Source organism: Calonectris borealis, chromosome W (genome assembly GCF_964195595.1).
Source record: "Calonectris borealis chromosome W, bCalBor7.hap1.2, whole genome shotgun sequence".
NCBI classification, from domain to species: domain Eukaryota; kingdom Metazoa; phylum Chordata; class Aves; order Procellariiformes; family Procellariidae; genus Calonectris; species Calonectris borealis.
In genome coordinates, this window is record NC_134351.1 from 52505812 (window position 1) to 52526315 (window position 20504).

Genomic DNA, 20504 nt, shown 5'->3' on the forward strand with positions numbered 1-20504 from the left:
AAAATCAATCTACAAGTTTGTTTTATATCGAACGGGAGCATATCGTCTCCCCCAAAGACACCATCTATGAGGGTGGAGACCATGGCAGAATTAAGGCCTTTATCTGCAATCGACTTAACGATCGCTTGTATATCTTTAGGGTTTACTGGCGAGTAAACCCTCTGTCCCCCGTCCGTCACTCGGACCGGGAACACTAGCCTGGCTGATGGAACCCACTCGGCACACACAGTCTTTATTTTCCTCCAGTCAGTGAGGGGGAGGTTTTTGTTTTTATTTTGGATGAAAGTGTTTTGGCTTTTGACTGTGTGTACTCCCATTTCCTCCTCCTCTGAGCTTGGATCAGTCACGAGCCACTCGTCCCAGCTAGTGTCTGATCCGGAGCCGGAACTCGACTGACCGGCTGCTTCCGGTTTCTGATACCTTTTTGTCGGGCTCCAGCCCCGCCCGCTTCTCCTGCGGGCGGGCCATTCCCTCCCTCTTGGCCCGCCCCTCCTTTCTGGTTCGCCCCGCCCTTTGCTCAGGGGGGAGCCTGCCCTCTGAGGGCATTTTTTCAGATGGTCGCTCTGATTGGCTTTCTGCCCTTCGCTCATGCTCCCCTCCTCCTCCTGGCCACTCCTGCCGCCTTTCTTCTTCTCGTTCTCCTCCCCTTTTTGTTCGTGTGCGCTTGTTAATGCTAGCACCGCCTCCCAGTTCCCGCTGCGGGCATCTTCGGCCCGCCCATCCCCTTTGTGCTCGGCGCCATCTTGGGGCGTATAGGGCGGTGGTTTAGCCCGGGCTTCCTCAGACTCTACCCTTTTCGTAACGCCCCTGGTGTCCTCAGCCAACCCTCCCCAGAAGGATTTAGCTCTCTCTTGCGCCTCCGTAAGCGGGTCAGGGTTCGGGGATTGAGGGGACATGGCGCCCTCTTTCAGATCTTTAGGCTCAGCAGAGTCATCACCATCTAAGGGGTGCAAAGTCTGTGTGGCTGCCCCGACTCCCAATTTCGGGATGGCCAGCAAACAGTCCTTTGCCGCCCTCCAAGTCTCCTGTTCTTGTATTGCCTTCTGCAGAGCCTGTACGACTTTCCCCCACGACTTAAGGGTTTTCCCACAACCCGAGGACATTGTCTCCTCGGCTAACGCTTTAGTACATTTATCCCACACTTCAGGGTGAAGGATATCGACCGGCTGGTCAATGGTCCCAATGCGTAAAAGCCTCGCAACGGCGAGGGTAAAATCTTTGGGCTTACAATTGATACCCCACTGCTTATGTAATTGCGATACGACCTTCACAAGAGCTTCCATCCTCCTTGTTGGTCCGGGAGCGTCCTCCCCGCCGGGCTGGTCCTGCCGCTCCGGCCACCGTTCACCCGATTCCAGGTGGGCTTTCCCGGGTTTCGGCACCACTTGTCGCCTTCGTGAGGCGTGGCAACCTGGTTCAGGAACGGCACGGCGACCCCCCTCCCCAGGGCGCTCGGGCCATCGACTCGCAGACACCAATGTGGTGGACGGCAAATGGCGTTTATTGGTAGATAACACGGTGTTATATACCTTGGGTTTACGACGTCACTTCCGCCTGCTTACTTCACACCTAAATGCTACTGGCTATTAGGGGAGGGGGTCCTATCTTTCCGTACAGCGCGATATCTTCCGGCCGCCTGATCCTAACTACCCACAGAAACTGGAGCAGCATTTTTCCTGGGGGAACCCCCTTGTGTCATTGTTTTTCCTTGCAACTCACGTACCCGTGCCTCTAGGACGAAGGTAGGCTTTCCATCCCACTGCCTCATGTCCTCTCCGTGGTCACGCAGGTAAAACCACAGGGTGCCCTGTGGTGTGTACCTTCTATATCCTCTCTCTTGAGCAGAAGAACGCTGACTCCTAATGGCTGAGATACTGGTCCATACAGATGGAGAATAGGACATATCCTCTTCGAGTTGCTGGACCTCCCAGGACAGTTTCTCCACAGCTGAGACAAGGGAGGAGGAGACAGTTTCTTCGTATTCCCGGAGATTGCTAACCAACTCATCTACCCTTGGTGCTTCTTCCTCTTTCCAGCACAGTACTGCCAACGAACTGGCATACAACGCTGGTGCGCTCCGTAGTAATTTCCGACACATGGGTCGCATGCACTGGACTTCATCTGGATCTTTGGGCGTTTGGTTGTTGTCCAGGTCACTATAAACCACCTCCAGCATGCCTAGTTCTCTCAGGTACTGGATACCTCTCTCCATAGTGGTCCATTTGCCTGGGCGATATATAACATCTTCCTTGAAGGGATACCTTTCCTTCACGCCTGACAGCAGTCGCCTCCAGAGGCTGAGGGCCTGTGTCCCTTTTCCAATCGCTTTGTCAATGCCCCCTTCCCTAGAAAGGGATCCCAGCTGCTTGGCTTCCTTCCCCTCTAATTCCAGGCTACTGGCCCCATTATCCCAGCATCGGAGCAGCCAGGTAACAATGTGCTCGCCTGGATGACGGCTGAAATCTTTCTGCATATCTCGCAGCTCACTCAGGGATAGGGATCGGGTGGTTTCCGTCTCGTTTATGAGTTCTTCCTCTTCCTCCTCCCCTCCTCGTGATGGCCCTGCTTTTCCATCTTCCCTTTCTAAATGACCTGACTTTAGCTTCCAAGATTTCTTCTTCTGTACAGGGACGACGGATAGCAGCGACAGTTGGTCCTCTGGTTCAGCTGTAGTACCCGTCGCGAGGGTTTGGGTAGCTGCAGTGCCTGTGACGGGGGTTGGAGTAACTGCAGTGACTGTTGCCGGGGTTTGAGTAGCCACAGTGCCTGTCGTGGGGGTTTGAGCAGCCACCGTGTCTGTTGCCGGGGTGATCTCTGGACAGTATTCCTGAATAGCTCTTTAACCCTAAACAAGGCCTGAACCACATTCAGGAGACATAGCAATAGGAACATGCTTGTTTGAACATCCCAAGGATATTCAAAATTCTCAGGGAATATTGTGGACATCTTCGTGAAGAGGATAGAAGAAAAAGGAGTTTCTGGAGATATGGAAGGGAAGATGAACAAGTGGGAGAAAGTGTCCCATCCTGTCTCCCCCCCTAAATTCATCCTCCGAGGTGAAGAGGTAAAAAGTGTAATTATTAATAGTTCACAAAAGATAGCTCCCGAAGAACAGGAATGATGGCAGTGCTGAATACAGGCTCGTGACCACTAATTTTATCATAACGTAAACCAGCATCACACAGTATAGCAAGGCAATGACCTTAATCCATTTCCCCGAGATGACCAACCCCACATAAAAACTGATAATCAGCCGTATAGACAGCCAGTAAGGTGCTACAGACCACAACTCCAAGAACAGATCCAACAACTCTGAGAGCAAATAAACCAACATTGTGACAAGCGAGTACTAAACTGATATAATGAATGCTTATAACAAATTTGTTTTAACCCGTTCGGGTCAGATGTGTCGTTATCTCAACCCTTCGAGCCCCACGTTGGGCGCCAAAAAGGACTGTTGTGGTTTAACCTGGCAGGCAGCCAAATACCACGCAGCCGCTCACTCACTCCCCCCGCCCCCAGTGGGACGGGGAGAGAATCAGAAGGGTAAGAGTGAGAAAAACTCGTGGGTTGAGATAAAGACAGTTTAATAGAACAGAAAAAGGGAAAATAATAATGATAATGATAAAATATACAAAATGAGTGATGCACAATGCAATTGCTCACCACCCGCGCTGACCGATAACCAAGTAGCAATCGGTACTTCCTGGACCACGCCTACCATTCATATACTGAGCATGACGTCACATGGTATGGAATACCCCATTAGCCAGCTGGGCTGGCTGTCCTGATTATGTTCCCTCCCATCTTGTGTACCTAGCTCAGTCAGTAGGCACGGGAGCTGTCCTTGGACTAGGAGGGCACTTAGCAACAACTGAAAACATCAGTGTGTTATCAACATTCTCCTCATACTAAATCCAAAACACAGCACTAGGAAGAAATTTAACCCTATCCCAGCCAAAACCAGGACACCCATCTCCTAGCCCTCTCCCTTCTCCCAGCTCTCTCTTGGCTCTCCCCTCTCTCCTAGCTCTCTCCTCCCTTGCCCCTCTTTCGTCTCTCTCCCCGCCATCTCTCGCGCATCGTGCCTCTCAGCCATCGCTCCTCTCTCATCTCTCTTTCAGCCCTGGATACTCTCTCCTACCTCCCTCTGTCACCCCTCCTCCCCCTCTTCCCCTCTTGTCGTCCCTCCCTCTCTCTGCTCCCTCGCCCGGAACCTCTCATCTCATCCCGTCGCTCTCCCCTCTCTCCCTCTCTCCCCTCCCCCCTCTTTCTTGAACCGATCTAGTCCCTCTCCAGCTGCCCCCCTCTCTCTCATCCACCTCTCTCTCATCCATATCTTTCTCACCCCCGTGTCCCTCTCTTGTGCCTCTCTTGCCTCCCTGCCATCTCCCCTCCCCTTTCTCTCTCCTCTCTCACCCCCCCTCTTCCGCCCTCCCTCTCTTACCCCCCCATTCCCGCCTAGCTCTTGTCCCCTCTCTCTGCTTCCCTCTCATCTCCCCCCTCACCCCCCCTCTTGCCCCCTATGACCCTCTCTCCCTCCTTTCCCTAGTCTCCTCTCCCCTCTTCTCCCCCACCTCTCCCACCCCCCTGCCTCTCCCTCACTTCCCTACACACTCTAGTCTCCCTTGACTCTCTCCCTTGACTCTCGTATCTCTCCTCTCCTCTCCTGCCTCTCTTCTCTCATCTCCCCTGGTCTCCCACATTTCTCATCTAATCTCTCAGCCCTCTCTTGCCCCCTCCCTCTCCCCTCATCTCTCGTGTACCCCCCCGTCTCCCCCTCTCCCCCCTGTCTCCCCCCCCATCTCCCCGTCCCCCCCCCCGTCTCCCCCCCGTCTCCCCCCTGTCTTCCCCCCTGGTCTCCCCCGCATCTCTAGTCTCTCTTGCCTCACATCATCTCTCTCGTCTCATATCCTATTGTCTTGTGTCCTCTTGTCTCGTCTCATCGCATCGCTTGTCTCGTCTTGTCTTGCCTCCTGTTTCTCGCCTCCCCTTTCTCGCCTCCCCTTTCTCTCTCTCCTCTCTCCCCATCTATCCCCCTGTCTCCTGTCTCTCTCCTGTTTTTCCCATCTCGTCTCTTTGTCTCCTCTCACCTCTCATCTCTCTTCTCCTCTCATCACTCATCTTGTCTCTCCTCTCTTCTTTCACCTCTCCTCTTGTCTCGTCTCTCGTCTCATGTCTCGTCCTCTCCTCTCATCTTGCCTTGTGTCTTTCTCTTGTCTCGTCTCTTTCTCATCTCTCGTCTTACCTCTCGTCTCTCCCTCGCCTCTCATTTCTCCAGTCTTTCCCACTCTTCCCCTCTCCCCCATCTCTTTCATCTTGCCTCATCTCGCCTCTCTTGCGCCTCCCTCTGTCCCCTTCCTCCCCTCTCCCTCGCCTCTCCTCTCCCGCCCCTCTCTCATACGGTCTCTCTCGTCTCTCTCTCTTCTTGGCTCTCTCATCTGATCTCTCACCTTGCCTGTCATGTCTCTCATCTGGCTGCTCTTGTCTTGCCTGGCCTCTCATCTCTTGTCTCGTCTTGTCTCTGTCGGCTTGCCTCTCTCATCTCGTGTCTCATCTCTCTCATTTTGTGTCTCCTCTCATCACTCATCTTCGTTTTTCCCCTTGTGTCTTACCTCATGTCTCACAGCTGCTGTGCAGCATTTTTTACCCTTTCTTAAACATGTTATCACAGAAGCACCACCAGCTTCGCTGACTGGCTCAGCCTTGGGAAGTGGTGGGTCCATTTTGGAGCTGGCTAAAACTGGCTCTGTCCAACATGGGGGCAGCTCCTGATCTCTTCTCACAGAAGCCACCCCTGCAGCCCCCCCCCGGCTACCAAGACCTTGCCACGTAAACCCAATACAGGCGCCAAAAAGGGCTGTTTTGGTTTAACCCCAGTAGGCAGCTTAGCACCACACAGCCTCTCACTCACTCTCATCTTGTCAGGTCTCTCTTGTCTCTCACCTCGCCTCTCTTATCTCATCTGGTCTCTCTCACCTCTCTCGTCTGGTCTCACTCTCCTCCTCTCTTCTCTTCTTGTCTCTGTTGGCTTGTCTCTCATCTTGTTTCCCATTGCATCTCTCTCATCTGTAGTCTCTAGCCTCTAGTATCTTCATCTCTCCTCTCGTCACTCGCCTCCCCTTTCTTGCTTCCCCTTTCTTGCCTCCCCTTTTCCTCTTCTCTCTCCCGTCTCTCATTTTGTCTCATCTTTCGTCTTGTGTCTCATTTCTCATGTCTCATCTGTCATGTCTCGTCTCTCATCTCCCCCCATATCGCTTGCTTCTCCTCTCTCGCCTCTTCTCACCTCTCTCGCCTTTAATCTCGTGCCCCCCCCCATCTCCCTCGCCTCTCTACTCTCTCAAGTCTCTCTTGTCTCTCTTATCTCTTGTTGCATGGTGCCCCCCCCATCAGCCTCTGGTCTCCGTCCATCGTCTCGTCCTATACCTCGTCTTGTCCCACTCCCCTCTTGCTCCTTCCTCTCTATTCTCCCTCCCCGCCCCTCCCTTGCCCCTGTTTCTCTCTTGTCTCTCCTTGTGGCCCTCGTCTCTCTCTCTCGTCTCAGCTAGTCTCTCTTGTGTCTCTCATCTTGTTTCTCTCACCTTGTCTGGTCTCTCTCATCTCTCTCTTCTCATCTCTCTCCTCCCCTCCCCTCGCCTCCTCTTGTCTCGTCTCCTCTCGTCTTACCTCCTCTTGTCTCATCTAGGTTGGCTTGTCTCTCTTGTCTCATTTCTCATCTTGTCTCTCCCCTCTCTTTAATCTCTCATCTCACCTCTCTCGCACCAACCCCTCTCCTCTCCTCCTCCCTCTCTTGTCTCTCTGCTCTCTCCCCTCGTCTCATCTCCCCCGGCTCTCTCATATCTTCTCTCATCTGTTGTCTCTCTTCTTTCCCATCTCTCTTGTCTCGTCTCTCATCACCCGCCTCCCTCGTCTCTCCCCTTGGCTCATCTCCCGTCTCTCTCATCTCTCCCCTCACCTACTGTCTCTCTTCTCTCCCATCTATCTTGTCTTGTCTCTTATCACTCGTCTCTCTCATCTCGTCATCTCCTCTCTCATTTCTTGTCTCTCTATTGCCTCTCGTCTCTCGTCTTGCTTCTCGTTTTGTCTTTCGTCATGTCTCTCTTCTCACCTCGTCTCCTCTTGTCTCACTTAGTCTCATCTCTCGTCTCATCTTGTCTCATCTCGACTTTCTTCTCATCTCTTGTCCCTCCTCTTGTCTCTCATCTCATCTCTTGTCTCAGCTCTCTCTTGTGTCTCTCTCATGCCTTAGCCCTCTCGCCCCCGCCCCTCTCCCCCCTTGTCTGGCCTCTCTTGTCTCTTTCATCCTGTCTCTCCTCTCCTCTCCTCTCCTCGTCTCCTCTCGTCTCGCGTCTCTCATGTTGTCTCCTCGCGCCCCTCATGTCGTCTCCTTGTGTCTCTCTCGTCTCCTCTCTCATCTTATCTAATTTTCCCTCTCGTCTCTCCTCTCATCACATATCTCCCCTCTCTTGTCTTGTCTGTCTTATCCCTCTCTTGCCTCTCCCTCATCACCCTCTCGTCTCTTTCTATCGTCTCATCTGATCCCTCGTCTCGTCCCTTGTTTCACCTTTCACCCCTCCTCGTCTCTCTCTCGTGTCATCTCTCATCTGTTGCTGTCGCCTGTTGCCTAGTCTCCCCTCTCCTGTCATCTCTCATCTCTCTTGTCTCTCCTCTCTCATCTTGTCTCTCTTGTCTCACCTCATCTCCCATCTCGTCTCCTCTCTAGTCTCTCCTCGTCTCTCCTCTCTCATCTCCTAATCTTTTTTTTCTCTCCTCTTGTCTTGCTTTGTCTCATCTTGTCTTGTCTCAATTCTCTTCTCGTCCCTCCTCTCGACTCTTGTCTTATCCCTCCTCTCGACTCTTGTCTTATCCCTCCTCTCGACTCGTCCCTCTTGTCTCTCTCGTCTTTCCTGTCCCTTGCAACTCTTGTCTCTTCTCTCTCGTCCCACTCCCCTCTTGTCCCCCTCCCCTCTACTCTCATCCCATCTGGCCTCTCTTGTCTCTTTCATCCTGTCTCTCCATTCTCGTCTCTCCTCTTCGCTCGTCATCTCATCTCATCTCTCATCTCTCCTTTCCTCTCTCATCTCGTCTCGTCTCATGTCTCATCTCTTTACTTGTCTATTGCCACTCGTCTCGCCACCCATCTCATCTCTCTCCCTCTCTTCTCGTCCCTCTCTATTGCCCCCCTCTTGCCACCCTCTTGTCTCCCTCTATTGTCCCATGCCTCACTCCTTGTCTCATCCCTTGTCTCTTGTCTCTCTCGTCTTTCCTGTCCCTCGCAAATCTCACCTCTCTCTCATTACTCATCCCTCTTATCCTCCCCTCTACTCTTGTAGCGTCTGGCCTATCTTGTCTAACTTAATGCTCTCGTTTCGTCTCTCTCATATTCTCATGTCTCTCTCTCCTCTCCTGTCTCTCCCATCTCTCTCATCTTGTCTTTCTAATATCTCGTGTCTCTCATCACTTGTTGCTCTCTCGCCCCCCTCCCCTCTACCCCCAACGTACCTATTTTATCCCATGTCTCCATCCACAGCTGGTCTCTCTCATCTTACCTTGGCTCCCTCTAGTCTGTATCTTGTCTGTCTTCTTTCTCTCTCGTCTGCCCCATCTCTGTCGTCTGCCTCCTCTGTCTCTCATCTCGATCATCCGTCTCATCTGTCTCTCGTCTGTCATCTTTGTTATCTCCCCTGTCTCTTGTCTCTCCCTCTTCTGTTTCTTGTCTTTTATCTCGTCTGCCCCCCCTTGTCTTTTCTCTTGCCCGCCCCTCTCGCCCCTCAACTTTCTCTGGCCTTTCTAGTCTGTCTCCCATCTCTCGCTTGTCTGTCTTCTTTCTTGGCTCTGCCTCATCTCTCTCTCACCTGTCTCTCATCTCTCTCCTCTTGTTTCTCTCTCCACTCATCTTGTCTCATCTTGTCTGCCTCGTTCCTCACCTCACCTCAACTCTCCTCTCTCGTGTCTCTCCTCTTGCCTCTGTCTCACCTGTGTCTCGTCTCTCGCCTCTGTCTCACCTGTGTCTCGTCTCTCTCATCTCATGCCCCTCTAATCTCTTGCCTCTCTCCCCTCTCACTTCTCTCACCTCTCATCTCTCCACTCATCTCTTGTCTTGTCTTGTCTTGTCTGTCTCATGTCTCATCTCGTCTCATCTCTCCCACCTCTGTCTCCCATCTCTCTCCTCTCATCTCTCTCTCTCCACTCATCTCTTTTCTCGTCTTGTCTATCCCGTGTCTCATCTCATCTTGTCTCTCCTGTCTTCCCCCCATCTCTTGTCTATCCCGTGTCTCGTCTCATCTTGTCTCTCCTGTCTTCCCCCCGTCTCTTGTCTATCCCCTCTTGGCGCTCTCTCTCTCTTGGCCCTCTTGGTTCTCACGTCTCTTGGCTTTCTCGGCCTTCACTCTTGTCTCTTGGTCTCGACTGTCTTGAATTTTGTAATCAGCTTTCTCTCTCATGTCTCGCAACTCATTTCTCTCGTCACGCTATCATCTCTCCCGCTCCTCTACTCTCTCTTTCTCACTCTCTATTTTGTTTATGCTCCATCTCTTTTCTCTCCAGTCAGTTGGGACTTTCTTTTTCTTCTTTTTTAAAATCCTTTTGGCAGTATAAACTTTTAGCATAGCCCCCAAAGCCAACAAAAAGCAAAAGTGTTGCTTTCTTCCAGAAATAACGAATAAGCGTTTTTCTAGGGTTGCTGTGCTCAGTGTCTACTTCTCAATTATACTTGATTAAATATGTCATGGGTTGATCCTGAGCAGCAGCCAAACACCCACCCTCCTTCTTGCTCACTACCTTCTCCCATGGGATGAGGGGAAAACAGAAGGAAGGTGAAAAGATGTGTGGATCAAGACAATGACAGTTTAAGAAGAAAAACAAAAGCTGTGTGTGCAAACAAAGCAAAAGGAAGAATTAATTCACTACTCCCCATTGGCCAGCCACGAGATGTCCAGCCACTTCCTGGAAAGCAAAGCCTCAGCATGTTTAACGGTTGCTTGCTAAGACAAATGCCATAACCATGAGTGTCCCCCACCTTCCTCCTCCTTTCCGTGATCTTTTTTTGCTGAGCACAATGTCATATGGTATGGAATATCCCTTTGGTCAGCTGTCATGGCTATGTCCCCTCCCAACCTCTTACTCACCCCCAGCCTACTGGCCTTGGTGTGGGGGGGTGGGGAGTTGGAGAGAAAGCCTTGATGCTGTGCAAGCACTGCTCAGCAATAGCCAAAACATTGGTCTGTTATCATCAACACTGTTCTAGCCACAAATGCAAAGCACAGCACCATATGGGCAGCTATGAGGAAAGTTAACTCTATCCCAGACAGGCACAGTACAAAATGTATTGTTGATTGATAGATGCATTGGCAACAAGAAAGGATTCTACAAGTACAGAAACAGCAAAAGGAAGACTAGGGAAAATGTCACCTGCTGCTGAACGGGGCGGGGGAACTGGTGACAAATGACATGGAAAAGGTCGAGGTACTCAATGCCTTCTTTGCCTCAGTCTTTACTGGTAAGACCAGCTTTGACGATTCCCAGGCCCCTGAGACCAGAGGGAAAGTCTGGAGCAAGGAAGATTTACCCTCCGTGGAGGAGGACCATGTATAAGAGCACTTATACAAACTGAACATACATAAGTCCATGGGGCCTGATGTGTTGCACCCATGAGTGCTGAGGGAGCTGGCTGATGTCATTGCAAGGCCACTCTCTATTATCTTTGAATGGTCATGGTGATTGGAAGAGGTTCCTGACAAGTGGAAGAGAGCAAATATCACTCCAGTCTTCGAGAAAGGCAAGAAGGAAGATCTGGGGAACTACAGGCTGGTCAGCCTCACCTGTATTCCTGGGAAGATGATGGAGAAAATAATCCTGGAAATTGAAGGACATGAAGGTGCTTGGTAGGAGTCAGTATGGATCTATGAATGGGAAATCATGCCTGACCAACCTGATAAGCCTTCTACAATGAGGCAACTAGCTTGGTGGATGAGAGGAGAGCAGTGGATGTTGTTTAATGGACAGTGAGGTGGACTGAAACTGGCTGAATGGCCAGGCCTAGAGGGTTGTGATCAGTGGCACAAATTTCAGTTGGAAGCAAGTCACTAGTGCTGTCCCCCAGGAGTCTATACTGGGGCCAATACTTTTTGCTATCTTCATTAGTGACCTGGAAAATAGAACAGAGTGCACCCTCAGCATGTTTTCAGATGATACAAAACTGGGAGGAGTGGCTGATATACCAGATGGTTGTGCTGTCATTCAGAGAGACCTTGACAGGCTGGAGAACTGGGCAGAGAAGAATCTCATGAAGTTCAACAAGTGGGAATGCAAAGTCCTGTATCTGGGGAGGACTTACCCCAGGCACCAGTACAGGCTGCAGGCTGGCTAGCTAGAAAGTAACTTTGCAGAGAAGGAAATGGGTGTCCTGGTGGACAAGAAGCTGAACGTGAGCCAGCAATGCACCCTCATGGCAAAAAAGGCCAACAGTATCCCTGGCTGCATTAGGAAGAGCATTGCTAGGAGGTCGAGGTAGATCCTTCCTCTCTACTCAGTGCTAGTGAGGCTGCATCTGGAGTATCGTATCGTGTTCAGTTCTGGGCTCCCCAGTACAAGAAAGGTATGGACTTACTGGAGCAAGTCCAGCAAAAGGCCACAAAGATGATTAAGGGACTGGAGCATCTGACATATGAGGTGAGGCTGAGGGAGCTGGGACTATTCAGCCTGGAGAAGAGAAGGCTCAGGGAGGATCTTATCATTGTGTATAAATACCTGATGGGAGGGAGTGAAGATGAGGGAGTACGACTCTTCTCAGTGGTGCTCATTGACAGGACAAAGAGGCAATGGGCACATATGGAAAAACCCAGGAAATTCCATCTGAACGCTTGAAGACACTTTTTTACTGTGAGGTTAGTCAAGGACCGTACCAGGTTGTCCAAAGAAGTCTCTATCCTTGAAGATATTAAGAACCCAACTGGACATGGCCCTGAGCAACTTGCTCTAGGTGACCCTGTTATGAGCAGGGGGGTTGGACTAGATGATCTCAAGAGGTCCCTTCCAACCTAAACAATTCTGTGATTCTGTGCAAAATTGAGGAATTCTCTAATTCCTAGTATGTATAAGTCATCCTCAGTCTTCTTTCTGATACTCTAAATAGGTTTTCTTTGTAAGGCATTTTCCTTTGTTGTTGCACCATTTCTGTGCTCTATCTAGATTTTGAATATTACTCTTAAAAATGTCAGTGCCACAACCTCATGTACTGTTCTAGTGTGTGCCTCACTATTTTAATAGGGGTAAAATCCCTGTTTATAACTCCAATTATTATATTAACACTTTCTGCTAAAGCAAGCTTACTTGAGGCACTTTTTCACTATGACCTTTAAAATGCTTTTCAGGGTCTTCTTTTCAGGTTGCAGCCCCTCATTCTATCACCTGCTAGAGCTTTAACTTGGCATTTGAATATGAAGAATTTATAGTGCAACTCAGTAAACCAGAGGAAGGACAGCTTTGAAGAATGGGTAGTCATTTACAAGCTAATGGGAGGACTTTAACTTATTTCTGATTTTTATGAGTTGTTCCTGAAGTCACATAAATAAGTGAGAAAAGTTTCTGTTCATTTACATTATTAAATAAGATATTTTGAGTGCAAGTAAGGTAAGAGAAAACTTTGAATATTTCAGTACATAAGGATTTGAACCGTTTCAGGGAAGAAAATTAAGAGAGAAATTTCTTTCTGATATTGCATATTTTACCCATTGTGTTCTACGGTACACTTTATTCAGTGTATGTTAGTTCTTTCTGAAAGCTGACAATATTGGAGGTACTGTAATTTACTTGTCTTCTGATTGCTATAGAAATTACTCTTTTAGTTCTTTAGAATTGTGATGAGTTGGTATGAAATGTTTCCAGTGTTCAGTTTAATTGCATTGATTATTGCAAGTCTTTTTGTGAAGGCATGCTTAATTAAGAAGTAAACATTTATATGTGCAGCTTCTAGAATTAATTATGTTTGTGCATATAGATAGCTTAAAGTGTGTTGTCTTAATATGGTATAAGGTTTTGAGTCTCCTCTCAAAATTTGACAATAGTTGCAGCTAATGTATACAAGTGTAGTTAGAGAAGAATCAGGCCTGTGAATGGATTTTTTTCTAAAAGTTCTTTAACTCAAAGCAGTAAGTAGGTTCGTGTGCACCTTGCTTCTGACTTGATAAATGTATTTGCTGTTACAAAGCAGACTGTAAACTGTTAGAAAAAAATTCATGAAGTCCAAAGCTTATAGTATTCTCTTCCTGATGTGTTGCAAGCTCTAAGCAGACCTTAGATTAGACAAAGCAATAATATATAATAAGAATTTTCTAATATTTTAGGCCAAAGCAGCATTTTTAAAAAGGAAAAATAAATGAAGTATCTCCATGTACTCATGTAATAGTACGTGAAACAATCTTTAGCTAATCCCCAGATTGGATTTTGGGTGAATATTCTTCTTTTAAGATCTGAATAAGGATAAGTGACAAAAAGCAAAGAAGTTTGTGCTGAACTTTTAATTTTACATTTTAATTTTATTCAGAGACCACGATGCAGACATCAGAGACTGGGTCGGACACAGGTTCGACTGTGACTTTACAGGCATCTGTGGCTGGCCAGGCAGCAGTGCCCACACAGGTAGTACAGCAGGTACCGGTTCAGCAACAGGTAGGTGTCTGTTAATTTTGGGAAAACAAAAAACCCTGGCAAGACAGAATGATGCATTTCAACAGGTGTAGTGAAGAACTGATTTTGTACAAGGCTGCAAAAGCAACTCTTTTTCACTGTTTTATTCAATTTTATTTTGCTGGAACTAAAATAGCTACATAAGCAGATATGCAGTTTTCAGGGTTTATTTCTTGAACTAGAATATCTGGCAACCACCAGAAATATATATTCATGATTCTAAAAGTAGATTACTATGGAATGTGTGCAATATCTCATAAAAAATTACATTTATTTAAGTTATTGAATAGTCACATTTATTCCTTTGAAAGGTTGATAAGGAATATGGAATTTTTGAAATAAATACAATATAGATGTAAAATACAAAAGCAATGTCATTTTGTACTTCTAAGCTGGACTCCCTGCAGGTTCTTGCACAACTGCAGAAAGGTATTTCAAGTAAAACCATATGTAATGCATAATTTGGATTTCCCAGAGAATTAAAGGGACTTCTGAAGCAGCCAGCTCAGCACACACTTCTGTGACATGATTAATCACCTATGCAGCCGCACCAACATTAGAGGGAGTGGTGCATGGGGAGATTAAGGAGGGAAGTGGAGTTGGAAAACAGGAACTGAATGTGAAAAGCCATGACTTTTGTCCAAGACTCCTTTAGTATGTGTAATTTAGCTTTTTTTTTTTTTTTAATTATTTGTTCCAGTTGGAAGGGACCTACAACAACCATCTAGTCCAACTGCCTGACCACTGCTGACCACAAGCATATTATTAAGGGCATTCTCCAAATACCTCTTAAACACTGACAGGCATGGGGCATTGACCACCTCTCTAGGAAGTCTGTTCCAGTGTTTGTCCACCCTCTCATTAAAGAAATGTTTCCTAATATCTAGTCTGAACCTCCCCTGATGCAGCTTTGCACTATTCCCACTCATCCTGTCACTGGATACCAGGGAGAAGAGATGAGCACCTCCCTCTCCACTTCCCCTCCATTCAGCTGTCAGTGTTTTAGGTTCTTTGGGTGAAATCTGATGTTCTTTTTCAACACAAATTATCTTTACAGTTTCAAAATCAAAAATATTAAAACTTAGAATAACTTGTTAAATTATGTAAGTCTGTTTCTGTGCTAGTGAATCACCATTTCTAGCATTTTGTTAAGTTTAGTTTTAAAATTTAAGGTGATGAATTTTTCTGCATGTTCTTTGCAATGCTGTTTAACTGCCTCATACATTTCACTAATAATTTTTCCTAGTATACAGACTCAATTCATAATGTCTCATAATTCCATTAATAACACTTCTACTTATATTATAATGAACCTTGGAATACATTTGCTTTTTTTTTTTTTAACCCCCCTGTCGTGGTTTAATCTGGCAGGCAGCCAAATACCACGCAGCCGCTCGCTCACTCCCCCCACCCCCAGTGGGACGGGGAGAGAATCAGAAGGGTAAGAGTGAGAAAAACTCGTGGGTTGAGATAAAGACAGTTTAATAGAACAGAAAAGGGAAAATAATAATGATAATGATAGAATATACAAAATGAGTGATGCACAATGCAATTGCTCACAACCCACACTGACTGATAACCAAGTAGCGATCGGTACTTCCTGGATCACGCCTACCATTCATATACTGAGCATGATGTCACATGGTATGGAATACCCCGTTGGCCAGCTGGGCTGGCTGTCCTGATTATGTTCCCTCCCATCTTGTGTACCTAGCTCAGTCAGTAGGCACGGGAGCTGTCCTTGGACTAGGAGGGCACTTAGCAACAACTGAAAACATCAGTGTGTTATCAACATTCTCCTCATACTAAATCCAAAACACAGCACTAGGAAGAAATTTAACCCTATCCCAGCCAAAACCAGGACAGTATCCACCCCTTATTCCATACCATTTATGTCATGCTTAGGTCTCACATTTTTTTCGATACATTTCAATTAACCACCACTATCTTTCTTTTTATATATACATATATATATATGCACGCACAGATATCATTCCCTTAGTCTATGGACTGTCCCTTTAAAATGTCCACTGAGTTCATTTAGTCCATGACTTTGGGCTCCATCTGTCATAACAGTCTTTCAGGGCCGGAGAGATGGTGTGTGGTGTTGGGCTGTTGCATCCTGAAGCCAGTTCTCATTTCGGTACTGCTGCGCTCGTCCGGTTCTATCATCGTTGCACTTTGCTCGGTTTCATGGGAGTTAGTTCATTCTTCATTAATCTGGGAGATTTTTACTGCTATACCATTGATAGCAACCATAGAAATGATGATATACAATATCATATAACAATTGACATCATATAATTCAGTTCATTGGCTATTTTCACCCAAAATCAAATCCCCTTGACGTACACATGGGAATTCCCCATCCTTTCGCATCACCCACCAGGTGCACCCAGGTCCTTGAGCAAAAACAATCCCACGGATGGGTTTTCCCTTGCCCGAGGCAGGAGTAACCCAGACTGACTTCCCCAGCATATTCCTTATGTGCACGACAGGGACTTTATCTCCATCTACACTACGTAAGGGTTTTGATTGGGCAGGGCCAGCTCGATTGGCAAATCCCCTGGTATTGACGAACCAGGTGGCTTTTGCTAAATGTGTGTCCCAATGCTTGAATGTCCCACCACCCATTGCTCTCAGCGTAGTCTTTAGCAGCCCATTGTATCGTTCGATTTTCCCAGAGGCTGGTGCATGGTAGGGGATGTGATAGACCCACTCAGTGCCGTGCTCTTTGGCCCAGGTGTCTATGAGGGTGTTTCGGAAATGAGTCCCGTTGTCTGACTCAATTCTTCCTGGGGTGCCATGTCACCATAGGACTTGCTTTTCAAGGCCCAGGATGGTGTTCTGGGCGGTGGCATGGGGCACAGGATATGTTTCCAGCCATCCGGTGGTTGCTTCCACCATGGTGAGCACATAGCGCTTGCTGTGGCGAGTTTGTGGGAGTGTGATATAATCAATCTGTCAGGCCTCCCCATATTTATATTTCAACCATCGTCCTCCATACCAGAGAGGCTTTACTCGCTTGGCTTGCTTGATTACAGCGCATGTTTCACATTCATGGATAACCTGTGCAATAGCATCCATGGTTAAGTCCACCCCTCGATCACAAGCCCATCTATATGTTGCATCTCTTCCTTGATGGCCCGAGGCGTCATGGGCCCACGGAGCTATAAATAATTCACCCTTATGTTGCCAGTCCAGATCCACCTGAGCCACTTCAATCTTAGCAGCCTGGTCCACCTGCTGGTTGTTTTGGTGTTCTTCAGTGGCCCGACTCTTGGGTACGTGAGCATCTACGTGACATACTTTTACAGTCAGGTTCTCTACTCGGGCAGCAATATCTTGCCACAACGCGGCAGCCCAGATGGGTTTGCCTCTGCGCTGCCAGTTGTTCTGCTTCCACTGCTGCAACCACCCCCACAGGGCATTTGCCACCATCCATGAGTCAGTGTAGAGATAAAGTACTGGCCATTTTTCTCGTTCAGCAATGTCTAAGGCCAGCTGGATGGCTTTCACCTCTGCAAACTGGCTCGATTCACCTTCTCCTTCAGCAGTTTCTGCGACCTGGCGTATAGGACTCCATACAGCAGCCTTCCACCTCCGATGCTTCCCCACAAGGCGACAGGACCCATCAGTGAACAGGGCATATTGCTTCTCGTTTTCTGGTAGTTTATTATACAGTGGGGCTTCTTCAGCACGTGTCACCTCCTCCTCTGGGGATATTCCAAAATCTTTGCCTTCTGGCCAGTTCGTGATCACTTCCAAGATTCCTGGGCGACTGGGGTTTCCTATTCGGGCCCGTTGTGTGATCAGTGCGACCCACTTACTCCACGTAGCATCGGTTGCATGATGTGTAGAGGGGACCCTCCCTTTGAACATCCAGCCCAGCACCGGCAGTCCTGGTGCCAGGAGGAGCTGGGCTTCAGTATCAACCACTTCCGAAGCAGCTCGAACCCCTTCATATGCTGCCAATATCTCCTTCTCAGTTGGAGTGTAGCGGGCCTCGGATCCTCTGTATCCCCGACTCCAGAACCCCAGGGGTCGACCTCGAGTCTCCCCTGGTGCTTTCTGCCAGAGGCTCCAGGTAGGGCCATTCTCCCCGGCTGCGGTGTAGAGCACGTTCCTTACATCTTGTCCTGCCCAGACTGGCCCAAGGGCTACTGCATGAACTATCTCCTGTTTAATTTGTTCAAAGGCTTGTTGTTGCTCAGAGCCCCATTTGAAGTCGTTCTTCTTCCGGGTCACGTGGCAGAGAGGGAATCTGGAATATGCATTCTCCAAAAACCCACAACACCTAAGAAGGCTTGTGTTTCCTTTTTGCTAGTTGGTGGGGACATGGCTGTTATTTTGTTGATCACATCCATTGGGATCTGATGACGTCCATCTTGCCATTTTATTCCTAAAAACTGGATCTCCTGTGCAGGTCCCTTGACCTTACTTTGTTTTAAGGCAAAGCCAGCCTTCAGAAGGATTTGGACTATTCTCTCCTCTTTTTCAAAAACTTCTTCTGCTGTGCTGCCCCATACAATGATGTCATCAATGTATTGCAGGTGTTCTGGAGCCTCACCCTGTTCCAGTGCGGTGTGGATCAGTCCATGGCAAATGGCAGGGCTGTGTTTCCACCCCTGGGGCAGTCGGTTCCAGGTGTAGTGGACGCCCCTCCAAGTGAAAGCAAACTGTGGCCTGCACTCTGCCGTCAAAGGGATTGAGAAGAACGCATTAGCGATATCACTTGTGGCGTACCACTTGGCTGCCTTTGACTCCAGTTCGTATTGGGGTTCTAGCATGTCCGGCACGGCAGCACTCAGTGGCGGCGTGACTTCGTTCAGGCCACGGTAGTCTACTGTTAGTCTCCACTCTCCATTGGACTTTCGCGCTGGCCATATGGGACTGTTGAAGGGTGAGCTAGTCTTGCTGATCACTCCTTGGCTCTCCAGTCGACGAATCAGCTTATGGATGGGAATCAGGGAGTCTCGGTTGGTGCGATATTGCCGCCGGTGCACTGTTGTGGTGGCGATTGGTATCTGTTGTTCTTCGACCCTCAGCAACCCCACAACAGAAGGGTCTTCCGAGAGACCAGGCAAGGTGGACAGCTGTTTAATTTCCTCCGTCTCCAGGGCAGCTATACCAAAAGCCCACCGGTACCCTTTTGGGTCCTTGAAATACCCTCTCCTGAGGTAGTCTATGCCAAGGATGCACGGAGCCTCTGGGCCAGTCACAATGGGGTGCTTCTGCCACTCATTCCCGGTTAGGCTCACTTCGGCCTCCAATACAGTTAACTCTTGGGATCCCCCTGTCACTCCAGAAATACAGATGGGTTCTGCCCCTTTATAGCTTGATGGCATCAGGGTGCACTGTGCACCGGTGTCTACGAGAGCCTTATACTCCTGTGGGTCTGATGTGCCAGGCCATCGAATCCACACAGTCCAGTAAACCCGGTTGTCCCTTTCCTCCACCTGGCCGGAGGCAGGGCCCCTCTAGTTCTGGTCCATCTCTCACTTTTTGCAAACGCGGGTCAAGAATTTCTTCATCACAATTACAATCCAAAGTAAGATCAGCCCTTCTACTCTGTCTGGGGAACTGTTCACTGGAAACTGGACTGTCGTGAGGCAGGTTTTTCCTGAAAACTGGAGCAGCATTTTTCCTGGTACTGGATACCTCTCTCCATAGTGGTCCTTTTGCCTGGGCGATATACAACATCTTCCTTGAAGGGATACCTTTCCTTCACGCCTGACAGCAGTCGCCTCCAGAGGCTGAGGGCCTGTGTCCCTTTTCCAATCGCTTTGTCAATGCCCCCTTCCCTAGCAAGGGATCCCAGCTGTCTGGCTTCCTTCCCCTCTAATTCCAGGCTACTGGCCCCATTATCCCAGCATCGGAGCAGCCAGGTGACAATGTGCTCGCCTGGACAACGGCTGAAATCTTTTCGCATATCTCGCAACTCAGTCAGGGATAGGGATCGGGTGGTTTCCATCTCGTTTATGAGTTCTCCCTCATCCTCCTCCCCTCCTCGTGATGTCCCTGCTTTTCCATCATCCCTTTCTAAACGACCTGACTTTCGCTTCCAAGATTTCCTCTTCTGTACAGGGCCGACGGATACCAGCAAGGGTTGGTCCTCTGGTTCAGCTGTAGTACCCGTCGTGAAGGTTTGAGTAGCTGCAGTGCCTGTTGCGGGGGTTGGAGTAACTGCAGTGCCTGTCGCAGGGGTTTGGGTAGCCACAGTGGTTGTCGTAGGGGTTGAAGTAGCTACAGTGCCTGTCGTGAGGGTTTGAGCAGCCACCGTGTCTGTTGCCGGGGTGATCTCTGGACAGTATTCCTGAATAGCTCTTTAACCCTAAACAAGGCCTGAACCACATTCAGGAGACATAGCAATAGGAACATGCTTGTTTGAACATCCCAAGGATATTCAAAATTCTCAGGGAATATTGTGGACATCTTCGTGAAGAGGATAGAAGAAAAAGGAGTTTCTGGAGATATGGAAGGGAAGATGAACAAGTGGGAGAAAGTGTCCCATCCTGTCTCCCCCCCTAAATTCATCCTCCGAGGTGAAGAGGTAAAAAGTGTAATTATTAATAGTTCACAAAAGATAGCTCCCGAAGAACAGGAATGATGGCAGTGCTGAATACAGGCTCGTGACCACTAATTTTATCATAACGTAAACCAGCATCACACAGTATAGCAAGGCAATGACCTTAATCCATTTCCCCGAGATGACCAACCCCACATAAAAACTGATAATCAGCCGTATAGACAGCCAGTAAGGTGCTACAGACCACAACTCCAAGAACAGATCCAACAACTCTGAGAGCAAATAAACC

At 48.5% G+C, this 20504-nt stretch overlaps 1 protein-coding gene across 1 annotated transcript in view; it reads left to right on the plus strand.

Moving 5' to 3' along the window:
- LOC142074883 (transcription factor RFX3-like) overlaps positions 1-20504 on the plus strand; it is a 178641-nt gene that overhangs the window by 67800 nt on the left and 90337 nt on the right. Inside the window, exon 2 of the mRNA XM_075135817.1 lies at positions 13544-13668. Coding sequence (XP_074991918.1) covers positions 13552-13668 — 117 coding nt within the window. The 5' untranslated portion in view covers positions 13544-13551. The remainder of the gene's footprint in view (positions 1-13543; positions 13669-20504) is intronic.